General features: G+C 40.7%; 1 protein-coding gene across 13 annotated transcripts in view; it reads left to right on the top strand.

Moving 5' to 3' along the window:
- MAP2 (microtubule associated protein 2) overlaps positions 1-18,731 on the top strand; it is a 446,273-nt gene that overhangs the window by 399,638 nt on the left and 27,904 nt on the right. For 7 of the 13 annotated variants that reach the window (XM_019523436.1, XM_019523433.1, XM_019523437.1 and 4 more), the window contains 3 exons: positions 2,976-3,161; positions 5,023-5,176; positions 7,106-7,449. In XM_019523436.1, coding sequence (XP_019378981.1) covers positions 2,976-3,161; positions 5,023-5,176; positions 7,106-7,449 — 684 coding nt within the window. The remainder of the gene's footprint in view (positions 1-2,975; positions 3,162-5,022; positions 5,177-7,105; positions 7,450-18,731) is intronic. The other 6 variants (XM_019523438.1, XM_019523444.1, XM_019523443.1 and 3 more) reach the window with 1 other exon arrangement.

Genomic DNA, 18,731 nt, shown 5'->3' with positions numbered 1-18,731 from the left:
CAAACTGGTTTTGGCCATTTTGAAAGTGGTTTATGTGCTCTGAACTTCTGTTGTGTTACAGATTTGACCCAATTTCCAATCACTTATACCAGTTTATGTGTAATTTCTGTCCCTAGCCTCAAAGTCCAGCATTTAGAAGCAGGGTAGCTTGATAAATTAACTTGAGTAGAGCTTTGTGCTAATTCAGCCAGTATTTGAGCTAGCTTGTTTAGGGCTAGTACGAGTATCTCTAAGATGTGATATGTTATGGAAGGTAGATATACCCTAAATCCCAAATGGCTGCATTAACACAAATCCATCCTTTTTCTTTAACTACCAGTATTCCTATTTAAAGATAGGAAAATACTTTGCAAAATATGGTCCAGATTATATTTGGGAACCACACTGTATGTGCTTGTGCACAGTCCAGCTGATGATGCAGTAAAATTCTACTCAGTGTAAGAAAGAATCCAAGGCAGAAGGGCAGAATCCAGCCTTTTGTGCTTTAGCTCCCCATCTGTAATAGCTTCCTGACCAGTTCAGATAAATTGGTTATTGTTTAGACCTTAGACTGGTAGTGCTTAGCTCTTTCAAAGTACCTAAACTTCAGCTAGGTGTCTAGTGAGTTATACAGAAGTGCCTAATGAGTTATACAGAAGTGCCTCAGTGCATTAAGCACCCAACTCTTGTTGCCTTCTGGTATCCTTACACATCTTTGTAAATCTGGTCCAGCATGTGTTGAATGGATATTCAAAAATGGAGTGATACAAAATGGAATGTGATAATTTTATGAATCTTATTTTCAATTTCTACTTAAACTATTTGCCACTGATTATACTCCTTCATATATTGTACACAGTTGAATAAAACACATTTTCCCTATTAAAAAATTTCTGTTCATCGTGCTGACCTTTCATCTCTTAGAGCATGGCACCAAATTGGTACAGTACTGCATCACAAAAGTCCAATTTGATAATGCACTAGGACTGAAATAATCTCTTTTGCTTTTGGAAATTAGAGAGTCTCCAAGGCAAAGTATGGGAAATTCTGTTCTTATCTGTTTAATTTAGCTTTTATTTTGAAAAGGTTCATGGGCTCATTCCTTACTTCACTTCAAGTGACATAAATAAATAATGAGTCTCCTGTGACTTGTGAAACTAGACCACTGTAAAACTGGTGAAGAGACTCAGGCGGGCTAGGGACATACATTCAAAAGCCTGAGCCTGAATTGATTAAATCTTTGCAGGTTAATCTAACCTGGCTAGGGTGAATCACTTTGTAACTGCACAGACATCCCAGAAATGCAGGCACATGCCTGCAGTGGCTCAGGCTAGAAGCCAGGGGGTGCAAGAGCAGCCCTCCCTTCCCTTCCACAGTGGTGAGCTGAGGGGGGTGTAGCCAGGCCCTGGCAGGATTAGGGGGGCCTCCCCCCCCTCGATAATACAGCATTTATCAGCCCATCAGAAAACAAACAGCCTTTCTCATTAATTCAAACTCTTCTTAAGCAAAGAAGGAATGGGGGGACATTACCATCTGAGCTTTGATCAGCTCCAGAAAGTCCTAAACCGACACTGCTGTGTGCCACAGCAGGGACTGTAGCCAGCAGGTGGTCTGCTTGCTAATGCTGAGGTTTCTGTATAAGGCAGAGGGTATGGGGGAACCGTGTTTAGCAGGGAGTGGGGAGGGGAGGGGGAAAGCAGGAGGAAACCAGGGAGACATTGCTGTGCCTGCAAGTCTCTGTCAGAGCTCCAGTCAGGGAGCAGAGGGGAGGGTCCAGCCCTGCTGCGAAGCAGAGAGCCCCGCCCAGCCCAGAGAGCATGCTGGGATGCTGGGGAACTCTGATTTAACTTAACCCAGTAAGGGGTCTGGGACAGACATTGCATAAATTGGTTTGACCCAAATCAGTTATGTCTGATACTACATTCAACCAGGTTTATCTCAGACCAGTTTCAGCCATTTTCAAACTGATTTATGTGCACTGAACATCTGTTCTGTTACAGGTTTAAACCAGTTTCTGATCACTAAACCGGTTTATGTGTAATCTCCCCCTAGCCGTGCAATATGTCTTAAATGATATATCTGACAATACCTCAGTTTCTAAGGTTTGAATGTAAACAGGATTCTTTCAGTCCTGCTAGACATTAATTGTTCAGCTCTGCAGATCTTATTCATTCTGAGTAGTATTTACATATTTGTAGTTCCAGTGGGACTGCTCAATAATTTCAGGCATATGTAAGTAAAATATTGAGGAATCAAGCCTTCATTGCAGGGAAAGTGGTTTTCAATCATTCTTTAAAGTTATATATTATACCCCTGGGAGAGAAAAAAAGTAGACTCAGATTACAAATCCCTTTCATTGGTGAGTGTTACTAACCTAAGTAGCCATCTTGACTTGAACTACTCACAGGAGGAATTAACTCACTGTTGTCACTAAAAGATTCAAAACCTGACCTATTATGACTTGCTCATCTTTCATGGAGTGTAATGATTACAATGTATTATATTTCACTGGATTGCACATGTAAAAATGGCAAAACAAGTGATGTTACCATGTCTTTCTACCTTTTTGAATAATAAATGTACATTGTTTTCTAAGCCTCACACTAACACAATTTGACTATAGAGGAAACCATCTGCAAGGACAGAAAAAGGTGGTGCTTGAAATGCGGGACTTGATTTTAAAAAGCAGATGTTGTCTTTACCTGAAGCTCTGCACCTGCAATGAATGCATTTGTGTCTGTAGTTAACAGGGGATGATAAAATGAATTTACAAACCTCTTCCCTCCCCTCCCCCCCCAAAAATGGAGTGGTATTGAGGCCCTTCATAGAATTAGTCCCTTCTCTTTCATGTGGGTCTTAGAAGTTTATACATACTGATTAAGACAAGGGAGAAGCTTAATTCATAGCTTGGCATTTTTTTCTTTATCCATTTTACATGCATCTTCGTTTTGGTCAGCTTCATGTTATCTTTCTTTTGTTTGTTTTCTCATGACTAGACTTCCTCTTTGTCAAAGATTCCTGCCTCAAAGTCTAGAGCAAAGTCAATGCTTCCTCCAAGACCCAGCTCAGCTTGCTCACTAACTACTAAAAGAGCTACTTTTCTCGATACAGACAGTTATTTTGTACGGCCCTCCTCAGCGGGCCCAAGAGACTGCTTGCCATACTCAAAATCAGATACTAAGGTAAGGTAGCAGAGTTAGTAGAGAGAGTTAGCTCAGAGAGTTTCATAGGTGACTTCTTCTGTGGACCTAAATCACTCACCACTGAATCTTGATAGCACACAGTGATATTATTTGGGAATACTTGTATCATGTAGCAGGAGAATTGGGAACTGGGCTGCAGAGTATAAGCCACAAAATAGATAAAAACAGACAAGTATGTTATGAATTCTCCAGACTGAATTCAGTGGTGACACCAATGCCATATACATGTAAAGACCAAACCTCCCTCCACTGGGAATATAGGGGCACAGCTCCATTGACTTCAGTGGAGCTGCATCCATTTGTGCAAGCAGTGTGTCTAGTCCCTGGTAGAAAGCTAGTTGTAAAATAAGTAAGAAAGTACAGCAGCACCAATTTGTCTTTCAGTAGGAATAAAAAAGGGGGATTTTCAACCATTTCTTATTCTTTGAAAACCATACTTAATTGCTAGAATATGAGGACACACCTCTCAGGAAAGGCAGAGACCAGTTACACCAGGCTAAATTTGGCAGTACCTATGTAGAGGTTGAAGCAATGTAAGCTCAAGATGGAGCAGTCTGCTTTATCCTTCCCCCTTATGGATGGCTTTTCATTCTCATCCCCCTGTACGATCATTTAATTTGCTTTACACACCCATTGAATGCCAGGTTGGCAAACATTATGCTCTTAGCCCCTTCCAAATTTATATCCATTTTCTGACCAACCTACACTTGGTGAATCTTATACCAGTTTAGCCCATCAGTGTATTTGGCCCAATGATTACCAAAGGAGACATCTGCTCATGCCTGGTTGCCTTTGGTTGTCCATCTCATAAGTGCACAAAATACTTCAATTTCCTGTGATATCCACTGGCCTAAAAAAGGTAAAGAAGCAGACACACTGATATAAATATGAAAAATTTGGGCATAAGAAGGAAACAAGCTAAGCCTCCAATAGGTCTTGTTAGGTAATTCAATCAGCAGCTTAAATTTTTTTCTTCATTTTTTGTAAGATATAAAAATTTAGTGTCTCAAAATGCAGCAGTTTTACATTCAAAGCAAGCAATTATGTTGAGCATTGTGCCTTCTAGGAGCCAGATTCTGCAATACCAAATTTATGTTTGGATAACAAATACCAAAATTATTTTTGGACCATGTGTATTTGCTTCTATTTTCATGACCAAATCCCTTTATAGTACATGCCCTTTTTGGACCTCTTGTCCCATGGCCTTAAAACCAGAATTCTCCTTTGTTAAGGGCCAAATCTAAAGCACACTGGATTTAATAGAAAGACTCCCTCCCTGACTTTGCAATATAAATCAAGATACAGGAGATCATCGCCATCCATTGAAGTCACTTGGAGGTTTACATTGACTTCAGTGGAGCAAAATTAGACCTTAATACAAGTGGGGTCAGTGTAGTGGGAGAGTAAGAATTCTATTTAAAGTGGAGCTATGAAAGAAACGGAGGAAAGTTTACCTTGAAATAGACAGCAGGATGTTTAAGGGATGGTAAAAATGAGTTTGCTGGAAGAATTTTTGGCAGTGCTCTGTACTGGTTGAATACTATTCTTACTGAAGTCAGAGAGAATGTAACTTTTCTTGAGAGCAGAGTCCTGCCAACACCAAGCACTTTTGAAATCCTTCCCTTAAGATATTGTCAGTTTCAATACTAGATATTGAAACACAGCAAAGCTGAAGTGACTTACCCTAACTGATGCACCATGGCCAGCCAAACATTTTCAGAGCTTCCTGCATGAAAAATAAACAATGGATTGTGCTAGTATTAAACCAATGGGAAATCACGTTCTGACACTTTGTTCATGCTAAATGCAGCCATTTATTCTCTTTTTTTGCTCCTATTAGGATGGAGTAACCAAGAGTCCAGAAAAGCGTTCATCTCTACCAAGACCTTCCTCCATCCTCCCCCCTCGGAGAGGTACCTCAGGAGACCGAGACAGAGATGAGAACTCTTTCTCCCTCAATACCTCTATTTCTTCTTCAGTACGACGGACCACCCGTATGTTTTTCTGCAAGCTAGCACTTCCCTGCTGCTGTTGGTTTCATTGCCCACCTATATCAGTCACCCAACCACTAAATCCATTCCTTCCTTCCCTTTGCATTAAAATATAGGACTGAGTTGTACTGCTTGAGAGCAGACCCTGCACCTCAAAGATTGGACATGACAAGAAAATCCCTTCATGTGGGCTTGTGAGTTGTTTGAAACATTCAATACAGGGCTGTTTTAAACAACAGCAACAAGTAGATCCAAACCTCCAATCAGTAGTACAGATTTAAAACAAAAGTCTCATGATATGAAGAATCTGCTAGTTAATAAAAAGAGTCATACTGTTCCAGTTTAAATGGCCTTCTAGTGCTCAATCAATGCCAACGCAAGACCTTGCTCAGCATAAATGTATAGTTGTCACAAAATGTGGGCAAACTAGTAGAATGACTCTTCAGAAGAAAGATGCAGCTAAACAAAATAGTCTTTTCATCAGGAACAAGTCTATAAAACCATAAATCAAAACAAGTTGCCATAAAACTAAGGAAACATAAATGAAGTTCCTTTACTAGTCTGGCATTCAGCCCCAGCCTCAGAACCTGGACAGAGTGTCTTATAGATTTCTCTCGTTTCTGCCTCTTCAGAAGCCACTCTTCCAGCCATTTCTAGAGGAACGTAAAGAAGTGAGATAGTAAAATCCCCTGAAGACTGTTAAATAATGTTCCTAGGTCTCCATGGGGAAAATGCAGATCCTCTCTGTACATAATGACCTATGGATGGCACAACAGCCTATCCTCCTGGAAGGCCACAAGTGCATTTTCCACAAGGGACAGAAGGCTGAGAAATAAAAAATAAGTATGTCAGGAGTACATACTTGTGGGAAAAACCTACTCTCTTTCAATCACAGTAAGACAGTCTTGGTTGGGAAAAAAAGAGCTTATTCTGGGAAAACTGGAGGTGAGGGTAAGGCCAGTTTAATTTACTTAAGTTGTCATGTATAACAAAGAGACTTTCTCCTTGGCCCCATAAGCAGCAGCCTGATCCAAATACATTGAAATAAATTGAATGTTACCATTAACTTCAGGGGGATTTAAATGTACCATTCTTCAGCAAACTCAGTACATGCAGGTATGTACTGCCAGAAAGGACAACTTTTAGACCTCCAACTCTGCTTGAAAGTTTAGGTTTTTTGTTTTGTTTCGTGTTTTCTTTCCTGCTGCCCAGATTAATATTTTTAGAATTTAAATTGCCTTGGATAAGCCTTGACACAAACACCTTATTGAGGTGAAATGAGTTTTCAGCTCATGCCTTGGATGCTTGCTATTCGCGTGCCTTCAGACAGCTTTCTGCAAAGCTGTCTGAACAGGGCACATTCCCAGTATACAAATTTTTCTGGAGAAAATTCTCTCCATAATGACAAGGGCTGGGCATGCATTTGCATTTGACAGGGCCACTACAAAATCCCCTTTTTGTTTGTTTGTTTTTCCCCACATGTGTCCATAGCATGAATATGACTTTAATCTAGGTATTCATGTAGTAATCGTCTTATTAATTCTCCTAATAAAACAATAATGATCTAGATGCTGATCAATAATTGGTATAAATAGGTCAAAGGAATTATGACAGTTTGGATCAGACAAATATCTCAGTCTTATTAAATTACTATGGATACAGGGTTACTACATAAGGTTCATGATCAAAAGTAGCCATTCATTCCAAATCCACTGTTCAAAGTTTAAGAACAAAATCATCTCCACTGTATCTACTATTGCCTAATGTCCACTGACAATAAATAGCAATATTTTCACTGACTTAAATTTTGGTGTCCTATAAAAGATTTTTTGAGAAGTATTTATCTGTAGAGTTCTTGTTGTCCATAGAGACGCTATGAAGAAGACAAAGATGCATCTGTGTAGTTATAATACTGCCTTATCTTCCACATAGGATCAGAGCCAATTCGTAGCAGAACAGGAAAAAGCGGCACTTCTACACCCACGACTCCTGGATCTACTGCGATCACTCCTGGTACCCCACCTAGCTACTCTTCGCGTACCCCAGGGACTCCTGGGACGCCCAGCTATTCCAGGACACCCCATACTCCTGGAACTCCCAAGTCTGCTATCCTAGTGCCCACTGAGAAGAAAGTAGCCATCATACGCACTCCTCCCAAATCTCCAGCAACACCCAAGCAGCTACGAGTTATTAATCAGCCTCTGCCGGACCTCAAGAATGTCAGGTCCAAAATTGGATCAACAGAAAATATCAAGTACCAGCCAAAAGGGGGACAGGTGAGAAATAGATTCATATATAGCTGATTTATTCTAAGTGCACCACAATGGGATTAGTAGGGGAAGGGATTAATAATCAATTTTGAATTGATTTACAGATTTTAAGCAGAGTGTTACTGATGTACACTTGGTATTTAAGTGATTTTAAACTACAGGGCCATGATTATCCCCAGAAAAATATTAAAGTGAAAACCAACATGATTCAGAAAATACCTGACCATTTTTATGAGTAACAAGAACATGCAGAGTTTTTTATACTTAATGCTAATAACAAGTTTGGGAAGGACATTAAACCTTCAGACCTTCACCCAGTCTCTAACTACTGGAAAACAGAATGAGGTCTAATGGGAATGGCAGGTCATCTTACATCTGACCGCATAAGGTCCTTATACTTTCTTCTGAAGCTTCTAGTATCAGTCACTGTCACTGGCTAGATATTAGACTGCATGGACCACTGTCCTCTTTCTGTGGAGCACTTTCTCCTTTCTAAGCATTGTGGAAATGTCTGTACATATATCCATAGAGGTCAAAGTTATTTGCAAGCAAGCAAGATTCCTGCAGATAAAAGAGCATTACTATATCTTGTAAGATAAATGAGGTGGCAATTAGTCCTTTAATGCTTAATGAAAAAGCTACAGAAAATAACCTATTCCTTACAGAGCTGGAATGCTGGATCAGAAAAATTGAAACCTGCAACAGGTTTAAAACTTAGACCAAATTCAACTTTTTTGAGGATGTAAAAAATGCGGTTAGTTTATTTTTCATAAAATGCTCCTGTGAACTTTAGGTTGGTTTGTGACCCAAGCCTCTGCAAAGTACACTGCCCCTTCAGTTCTCACTAACCTCATTAGCCGAAGGCCCACCACTCCTACACTGTGAATGCTCACCACTCTTTTGACTCTGGGTCCAGTTCTATGGCCTGTTAACACATAGAGAGGAAAAAGTACAAAACAATTTATGAGATTCCCACTGGATCTCAGCAAGTGCATCCTGATCCTGCTAGGTTCCTCAATGACACAGTAGAGTTCTTAGCATCTTGCAGTTTGGGGTCTGTAGCAAACTCATCAAATAAACCTAGTAAAGACAATGTATCACCACATACATTCCTTCACTTATCTGGACAGGTTTGTCTGCAAGTATTGTTGATACTTCATCTCCTACTTTACATGTGCCATAGCACACAATGTAAAAGCCGTATACAACTTCAGTAGAGTCCCTAACAGCTTTTCTTTCTTGTAAATATTGTGGCCAAAGCTAAATTTCCTTAACAGTTTTGCAAAGCTACAAGGAATCTTTGCTAAGATGTCAGGAAGAATCTGTGAGTAGTTGTTTTGCTCATTATTATAAGGAGTTATCAGGTTTGTAGATGTACACAGTGAAAAATGTCAAGCTTTATTTGCTTGCTGTGTGTGGTGGTGTTTTCAATTATTTAGTCTTTGAGCCCTCACAATTTTGCCTTGTTTTTCTGCCAGACACTCTGCCCCTTCTGCACTGAGATGTTTTTCTCTCATGTAATATTAATTCTCCTTCAGTGTTGTAGCAGCTGGCAATTCTTTCTTCTCAGGGAGGGTCACAGGGGAAATTTTGTGGTTGAATATAATGTGATTGAGATGACAGGATTTTTTTATACTTTATTTCTTAATTACATGTGCCTATTAAACTGTGGCTTGGGCAACAAAAATGACTCACTCAATACTTCCTTTATGCCTTCCCCATATTATTCTTGTTCTGTCTAAATGAAAGGTTTTTAGTTTGTTTTTCTTTTCTTGTTCAGTCTTATAGATTCAAGTGATCATAAAAAAAATGTGAAACCGTGTTTTCTTTCTTTTTTTTTGGTCACTGCCCTCCTATATCATGTCTGGCACTGAATATTCCAGTGGCTGAAATGAACTGCTTTCTGCTATCTGCTTTGACTGATGAAATATGAAACAAATAGAAGGCAGTTTGATTTTTATAACCTGAACTAGAAGTGCTGATAGTAATAACCATAGGAAAAATATATCTGGACAAATAAAGTAAGCAAAAATGACATAAAAATTACAGGAGACACATAGATATGCAACCCTAAAGTGTCATTTGGAAAAAGTCTCTTCCCCTTGACTAGAGGCACATCTTAACTTAGCACAAGGTCCATTAGCTTACAGCTGTCTTAGGGAAAACAGTAACATTGTGATGATGCCAGAGTATGAGGTGCGTGGCTGAAGAAGTAGGCAGTTTGAATACTAAATAAATCAAGAAAACACAGTTTCTGTTTTGAATTTCATCAGCAACTCATCAGCCAACAAATGTATTTAAATTCAGCTGTGTCTCACTATTTTAAAACAGCTCAAAAGACACGACGGAAAAACAGATTTCTGGCAGGGGGGAGTTAATGCTGCTTCATATTAAATCTCTACTAGTTATATGTAGTCTGAGACATGTTTAATTGGCATCCTTCATTACCAAGAACCAAAGGGGTCCTCTGCCTTGTAATCTTAACCAAGGGGTGGCTGTCTGGATTTCTCCTTATAGAACAGTAAGAAGAAATGCATATCATTCTTGGTAAAGCTTAGAGACAACATGGTTTTAGCACCACATCAGCTATGAAGGAAATACTGCACTTTCAATAGTAACCCATTTGCTTCTGTTATTTCTATGATATCTCAAGGGGAAGAGTGGGAGGGAGTTGGTGGGGGACTGGGGGGAGGAAATTTGTTGCAGATGCCAAGAGTATTTTTGCTATTTTGATGTTTTCTTCTCAAATTTCTGCCCATGGAAGTGAGAAGATGTTTGTAAACAATTTAATTATACCAAAGGACTTTGATTTAATCTTCTATATAACAGCCCTAGGATATATGTTAGGTCCCATATGCCAACAATCAAGGAAAAATTCTATTAAAAAAATACTAATCTAAACCATTGGCTGGATCCTCAGCTGGTATAAATTGGCAAGGCTTCCTTGAAGTCAGTGGATGAGGTCTGTCAGTCAGTCTAGGTTCACCCAAGTCAATACTGGGCACTAGGGGGGTATGAAGCGGGCCCTATTCGATTCAGATTTAGGCCAAATCAGGGACAGTGATTTGATTCATTGATTCAGATCACGGGCCCTATTCAATTCATCCGAATCTGAATCTAAAGATTCAATGCTGATTCAGAGAATCAGTGATTCAGACACAGACACAGCTTTAAAAGTTTTTTCCACATACCTCGAGGTACCAGGCGTGGCTCATGATTGTTGTGATGCTGGGGCAGATGGAGCATCCCGGAGGAGTGCAGGGGGCCCTCCATGTGCTCGGTGGTAAACCCAGAAGTGAACTGGAAGTACTTCTGGTCCACTTCAGGGTCTGCCAGGAAGCATGTTGGGGGTCCCCTGTGCTCCCCCCCAATCAGTGATCAGCCGCAGGGGGACCCCAGGTACCTCCCCAGAGCCAGGAGGCACCAGTTACCAAGCCAGACGGGTGCGGGGGGGGACCCCCTGAGCACACTGTCCACCAGACCCAGAAGTGGACCAGAAGTGCTTCTCGTCCACTTCCCGGTCTGCTGTTGAGCACGCTGGGGACCCCCCGCACTTCTGTGGGACACTCCATGCACCCCAGCATCACAGCATTCATGAGCCACTTGCTACCTAGAGGTATGTAGAAAAAACATTTAAAGCTGTCTCTATGTCCGAATCTCCAAATCTTTCTGAATCTCTCCAAATCAATTTGGAGTGATTAAAGGGTCTCCTGATTTGATTTGGATTTGGAGATTCAGCCACTGAATCGGGCTGAATCTCTGCCGAATCGAATCAGGGACCGAAGCTTCACACAGCCCTACTGGGCATGTCTACATGGGGCACTACATCACTGTAGCATATGTGGAAGAGCTACAGAATGAAGTTAAGGAAGTTCTTGTGGAGGCCAGTATTCTGTAAACATGACTCGAAAATGCCTTTCAAACAGCTCTGAAAAACCTCGAAAACAGGGAAGAAAATAAGTACTGAGAGTCAAAGTATGTGCTGCTTCACCAGTAGTGTTCCAGGAGTTTAAGAGCGAGTCATCTCCCCATCCATCCCAGTAACGCTGTAAGGGAACAGCCCACAGCCACTGCTTTCCACAAGTAATTAACAGGGGAAGCTGCTGGTACTGCTGGCAGCACCAATCTTAAGATGGAGGGGCAAATCTGGCCAGGTCTGGATGTGGTTCTGGCCTCACTTTGCATTTATCATTAAGCAACCCATTTCCTTAAGGTGTGGCCCACTAGTGAGTGTGCCCCTTTAACCACCCTAGAAAGATAGGTGTGAAATGAGATTCTGCTCTTAGTTGCAAACTCTTTAAAGTGTAATTTAAAAAACTACCAGCAAGGCAAGATGAAGAAGCATTTTCTGCCATGTTCTGGTTGTTGTCAATTAAATGAAAATTCTTGTTTGTAGGAAGTGATCCTTCTAAGCAAGAAAAAAATTTACAGACAATCTGGATCAGATTTGTATAGTTAAATACAAAATACTGAACCCTGATTTGAGTAAACTAAGAAGTACCTTTATTTTACTAAACAGGAAAGAACATAGTCTCTTAACCACAGTTTCTATTTAAATATTTCACATCTAAAAGAGGGTAGATCCTGATCCTCTTTTCTCATATGCCAGTTTTTACTGGCATAGAGAAAAAAAACCCCTGTCAATTGAAAAGCAAGGCCTTTCTTACAATGCTGGGACTGATCTCCAGGTATAACTTTATGCAACTGGAAGTACCATAGATCAGAAAGTTGATGGTAGTGTGTATATAGGGAAGGATTATTGTTACTAAAAGATCAGGCCTTTTATGTAGGAAAACTCTGAATTTGTTTTTTGAAGGCCAGTACCACAGAATAATGTGCTGAATCTTGCTTCTTTTTGTTTTGACTGGCTTAAGTCATATTTTAACATTGCTACAAGTTTGTTTTTGGAGGGTGGTGCGTGCTTTACAATTTTTACCTTTATACCTATCAGATACCAGATATAGTTATCAATGAGTAAGTGGTGCTGATTGCTGATCATAACCATCTCATGGTTATGTTGTGCTCTCATGTGTTCATTTCAAAGGAGTAAGTGGACGTAGAGCGGTGATTCTCCATCAGGGTGCCATGGCAGCCTGGATTGCTTTGAGCTCCTTTCAAGGGTTCTCTGGGGTGCCATGCAATGTTGGCACCGTTAGGTGTGCAGACATCATTCACATGATAAACCCATAGATTTCAAATAGGAATCTAGAGTGCTCAAAACATTATGACCTACTGTGGTCTTTCTGAGCTCTTTGCAGCAGAAAAAACTGCTGTATTATTTTTCCATAAACAAAAAACAAGTAAAAACAAAGAGCTGGCAGTTTCTGAGGGTTGCCTCCAGTCTAAAAAAAGTTAAGAACCACTGGCCTAGAAAGTAAAGGGTATTAATATGACACTATTGCAATATTAAACAGGTAAACACAGCTTTAAATTCAGAGTATGAACCCTTTGGCTTGCTTAGCACACTAGGAAATTAATGCCAAGGTCTGAACTGTACTGATAGGGACATGTCTAGACTGCTTCTTTGCTGAGCTTTAGGATCACCACCAAGAGACACAGCTCACCCCTCATCCCCACCTTGTATGTGCCACGTCCTGGGAATTAGGCAGTCTAGCTACTTCAGAGCAGCCCTCCACATGCAACAGTAAGCACAGCTGAAGCAGCCTAAGAGCATGTGATTAATGATTAGGACCACTCTGAATCAGCTACATAGCCTTGTTAGACCCAAATGGAGTGGGAGGGAGTGGGTGGGGTGTGCTTCATACCAGTGCTTCTGAGCTCACAGGGGCATCATAGACAAGCCATAGGATGTGATAAAAAGAGTTTTAAAAAAAAGCTTTTAAAAAGTAAAATTGATGGGTCATACAAGACAAGCTCAATCAAATCTATCTACATCCTTTTACTAGAAAGGAAAGATTTAGTTGGAGCTGCTTGTTCTGTCAGAGATCCTACTTCATGGGAAAGAAGAGGTCAGTCCTGTTGTTGAGTTGATCAGTGTGATAATGGTTGTTACTTTTCCTGCTTTTGACAAAACAGGCAGACACAACGGGGGAAAGAGGATGGGTAATAAAAGGGAGAGAAGTGCTTTTGAAGTTCTGTGGCTACTCAAGTGCAGGCCTGGGTGTGACAGGTTAGCCATGAAAGCTGTTGTTCTAGCTTGCTTCTCTAGTCTGGGACATCTAATAGCTGTGGTCAGGTCCCTCTTGTCATGCTGAGCATGGCTGAATGTGACATCTCAACTAATTGTGCTGGTGTGGGGCAATATGGGTAGTCTGAGGCTCAGATGAAAATCCAAGAAAGAGAAAGAATGAGGAAGCTAGTTGGGGGCAAAGGATGAAGGATAAGCAGAGAAAGTTGCACACAAGGGAAGGACAGACATGCAGGGTGCCAGGGTGGGTGTCCTGTGTATCAGGTTAGATTCCTTGCTGGTTTCACTGGTGTCCCAACATCCCTATCTCAGTGATCAGGGAATAGACAACCTCTTCATGTTTTATTGACTAATCTGGCCAAATTTCTGACAGCAAATTTAGTAGATTAATTTCCGGTCTCATAGTTCTCCTATTTATCAAACAAGAATGTAATATAGTCTTTGGGTATTATCAGTAGGCCTTTTTGTTCAGACTAATTTCAATCTTTTAGTTCCTTTTCAGTACTCATTCTGTCAATGTTCCTTGCTACAGGTTACTTTATATAGTTGCACTCACAGTTGGAGTGGATTTTTTGACCCCACTTATTAAAGTAGTGCTCAGAATCTGTTAAATCAGCCTGCTGCCTCTTGACTCCTTATACTGTACGTTTTTCAGCATAGAAGACCATCATTTTGCTAAAGATTTATGCAACACCTGCCACCATGAGGATGAATTCTATTGATATTGCTACAATATAAAGATAACAGTAACATGATTCAACATCCTAGCTATTGATTTTCAATATTGTATATAGATTTTGTTTCCATTAGTCAGGAATGTTTAGAGCTTTTCCCCCAGTCATTAATTTTGAAGGGATGTACAGGCATCATTTTCATATGATACCTATGAGAAAACCATCTTCTGACTATTCTGTGTGCAATGAGTACTTAAGACTTTTCTGTATTTGTGATCTTTAATTCATATATACAATTTAAATATCTCATTTTTGTCGATATGCAGGATTTTTAGTAGTTAAAAGAGTTGTGCTCTAAACTGTTATTCCTTTCCCTACTGCTTTTTGCTGACATGGGCTATTTTTGCTGTTAAGGGAATAGCTGGTTCAGCTGTGTAAGGCATCTGATTAATTAGATAAATACACTGATTTGTGAGCAGTTATAGTAAAGCCTTGCAACAAGTAATAAGCTGCATCCTTTAAAGAAAAAGAAGTAATTCAGCAATTATTGCACTTGCACAATTATAGGAGTGGTCACTAGTATTGACTATTGTCCCATTATAATTGTGTCTATTTTCAATTGCTTATAACTTTCCCAGACATTAACTGTTCAGGATTAAATGTTATTTTCTGTGGGTCTGCCATAGGCTACATATTTTGAGAAAATTTAAGCTAATGTTTTTCACCTGTTTCCAAAAACTAGGCTAGGGAAAAATAGATCTTTTTGCCCATGTTAAAAACTGGTAGCTTAAAAAGAAAAAACAAACAAACCCAGTTCTAGCCCCACCCACCCCCCTGTCTCCATACTTTGGAACAATAACTTTAAAAGTAGGTAGGGCAGTAGGCTGTGTCTGGGACATACCCTCTGCCATCCCTGTGAAAGTCTGTCAAAATTTGGCCAAGTTATAAACTCATGAAACACTGCAGTTTGTGCATGCTCAGGAGAGTTTTCTTAGCTTTAGCAGCTTCATTTATACTGGGAATGCTCCAGGCTGTGGCTGACCAAGATTTTCACTGCTATTGCAGTTCTGGGTTGCTGTGGGCTGTGCCAAGTCTGGGCACCTGAACTGAACACAAAGGAGACTATCACCCATTCTCATTGATCCCTTGCTTGGCTTAGGCAGTATGGAAGTAAAGACTGAAATGTGGGGAGGACAGGAGCTGGACCTTTAGGAGAGTGGAAAGAGAATGAAACACAAAGCCAAGCATGCGGGAAATGCTGGGACTGAAGTCTTGTGCTGGGGAGGCTAGGGCTTAGGGAGGCCAGAAGCTGCCTGCTCAAGAAGAATGGGGACAGGAGGAGGAGCTGGGATTGGCTGGGCAATGAGACTCAAATGGGGAATCAAGAGAAGAGTGAGACTAGTGGATGGGAGGGGAAAATTTAGACCAGTGTGTTTAAAGCTAGGCACTTATATCATTATGATGTGGGTGATGATGTTGATACCTAGAAATCCTAGTCATGGACCTGGACCTGAGTACTAGGCACTCAACAAAACTGACCTGATTTTCAGAGAAGATGCTGTCTCACAGCTCCCGCAGAACTGTAGGTCCCTAGGCTGGAAGATACTGAATCAGACCACAGCATAACTTTCTTTAATTTGGCAGATAACAAAAGACTTTCTAGCAAGAAGTTATTAACAGTATTATAACTAGAGGTGCTAGATATGTAGGCCAATGTGGCTAGGTCTCTATCTAGCTTCACTGGGCATCTGTCTTAGGCAGCTGAACATGAAAGAAACTCCTACCCTAAGAAAGATGCAAGGCCTATTGCAATCAGTGGCAATACTGCCACTTACCTGAGTAGGTTTGAGATCAAACTCTGAACTATCAGAATACAAGGTTATCACATAGACACTGCCTTCCCCATCTATACAGGCTGTGTCTATCACTTCCCACAGATTGGTGCCTTCCTCTTAAAAGTGTCCATATGAGTTGTAGATTTATATACCTTCCACGCAGGTCCTATTCCTGGTCATGTTAACATCACAGAAAGAAAATGCATCCTACCAACATAGGCGGCAGAAGGCTGCGGCTAACAGGGCTTAGCCCCCCCAAACTTTTCACGGCAGCCACTGACAGCAGCAATACTATGGCGCTGCCATCTCATAGTATCTGGTGTCACTTGGCATATGCAGCTGCTCCTTCACCACAGTGTATAGCACCAGTACACACCAGCCCCACAACAGCCCTAAGGGAGGGAGGGTGGGACTCAGGCAAGGCTCAGCCCCCCTGAATAATATTTTACCCTACTGCTTATATCTCCCAAGTTGAAATTAGTATGCTCTTTGCCTGAGTAAGGGTTACAGGACAGAGCCACTAAATCTGGAATTAAATTTTTAAAAGGAGGGAAAAATATCAAAAGGCCCTATTCTCTGCACAGACTGATTGAAGTATATTCTGCATAGAGAGCCAGCATTAGGCTTATGTACTAGATAAGCCTCTCTCAATTCCTGAAGTTGACTTTGTTCCTCTTTATTGGTTTTACAGCAGAAACCCCTGTGATTTAAGTGGTGTGAGAGCAGAATATGGCCCCATGCATAGGATACATTTTGGAAAGTGTTGGTCATATTTTTTCTCTTCAGGTACTTGCCTCTGAAAAAGAAGCAAATGCCCTTCCATAGCTTCTTCTGGAAGCCAGGACATCAGGGAAGCTCAGCTCCCATTGTCAGCTCAGGTGTTTGGAAACTCTTTTAGCTTGGCTTGGTGCTAATCAGGTTTGTGCTGAACCATTCTCCTTAACATTCTTCCTCCATGAGCCTAACTCTCATCTCACTCAAAACTAGTTTAAATCAGGAGACACTCCATTAAAGTCAGTAAATAATGTACTTCTCAGGGCCCCAATTTTGCAAGATATTTAGTCAGAAGTACAACTGTAAGCCATAGGTAACTGCATTGACTTAAAAAATCTGAGCCTGAAACATGTCACAAAGGTCTCAGAAAAGCATCTGAGAACTAAGGCTTGCATGCAGACATCCAAGGAGGAAAATCATGACCAATGACTCAAAAAAACATGAATGACTTTCTCTTTTAATGGAAGACTGCATTAATGACACGAGGTCAAGCCAAAAGTATTTTTACATGTCTTATCCACAGTGCTTGTGGTCAAACTTATGAAAGACTGTACACAGCCATAAATACAAGATATGGAATTTAGGGAGAACGTAAATGATCAGTTTGGTAGAAAATGATTCACAGCCTATAATTTCTTCTGCATTTAAATTTTTCTTCTTTAAGAGTCTTTGTTTCAGCATGCGGTGGGATGGTGGGACAGGTCAGGGAAGTTAGTTATGAATAGTCTGCCCAGCTATTGGAAATTAATTTGTTGTTAGAAGCAAAGTTCTCAGCAGTCTTATTTGTTCAGTGAATGGCACCTGAATAGAGTGACTATTGGCAAGAATGAAATGCATTTTTCTTGTTTCTAAACTCCATGTGGTCATAGACAATGCACAGACTGATTGATTTGTCTTTGGCTCGGGAGCAAAACTGAGCTAGAGTCTCTCTGGAGCTTCTTGGTCTGCTGCTGTGCTTCTTTTGGCTACATATGCCCGTAGAAGCATTACTGTGAGAGATTGGTTTGAACCAAAATCCCAGGCCAAAAGATGCTTGTACTTTGGAATTTGAATCCAGATTCAAATTCTGTGATGTGAGCATGAGCATGTGAAGGAGTGAAACTAAGTCACCCACTCAGAGACCCTGCAGATCCACTAGTCATCTTTTCTTCTTCCCCGTGGTTCTCGCCTGCCCTCATTCCTCCTTCCCAGGCAAAATTTATTCTCTCTGCTTCAGTGTGGATGATGGAGCCATGTACCACAGCTCCTCAGTGATTCAGTTGTGGTTCAGGCTTGTGGAGCTGAGTTAGCTTTAACCCTTACATGTGCCTCTGAGTGTGCATTTGGTACTTTAGTAAGTACTAAATTACTGGGCATTACCCACTGGTGCATTACCCAGTGGCTCACAGTTATTTTTAGACTCTCCATGACCATGGCAATGAACTACAACAATGTAGCTCATTGCTACAACAACATAACATCAGCATCACACGTTGTGCCCGTTGACGCTACGTTGCCATAGTGATGAGCTATGTCACTGTAGCTCATCGTTACAGCAACATAGCTTCTCATGTAGATGCACCCATTGTGGAGGACTCAAAAAGTGCTGTGCTTTCTTCTGTAGTATAGCAATCAGGTATCAGAAAAATGAGAGAGAACCAAAGAATTTCAGTCTGATGGGGCACTCAAAGCTCTGACAATCAGGTTTATCAAAAAGATGTTGGCATAACAGATGGATGATGCTGTTCTTTAAAATCCAGTTTGGTCAGTGGCTAACATCAGCATTGTATTCAGTATCAAGGAATCAATCAGATATTACTGCAACATAATTTTAACTACTGTATCAGGGAAATACCAAACATGATACAAGACTGGCAT

This window comes from Gavialis gangeticus, unplaced genomic scaffold, assembly GCF_001723915.1.
Source record: "Gavialis gangeticus isolate Ggan-Ray unplaced genomic scaffold, GavGan_comp1, whole genome shotgun sequence".
Classification (NCBI taxonomy): domain Eukaryota; kingdom Metazoa; phylum Chordata; order Crocodylia; family Gavialidae; genus Gavialis; species Gavialis gangeticus.
The sequence above is the reverse complement of the archived record's forward strand: the minus strand, read 5'-3'. Positions and strand labels throughout refer to the sequence as shown.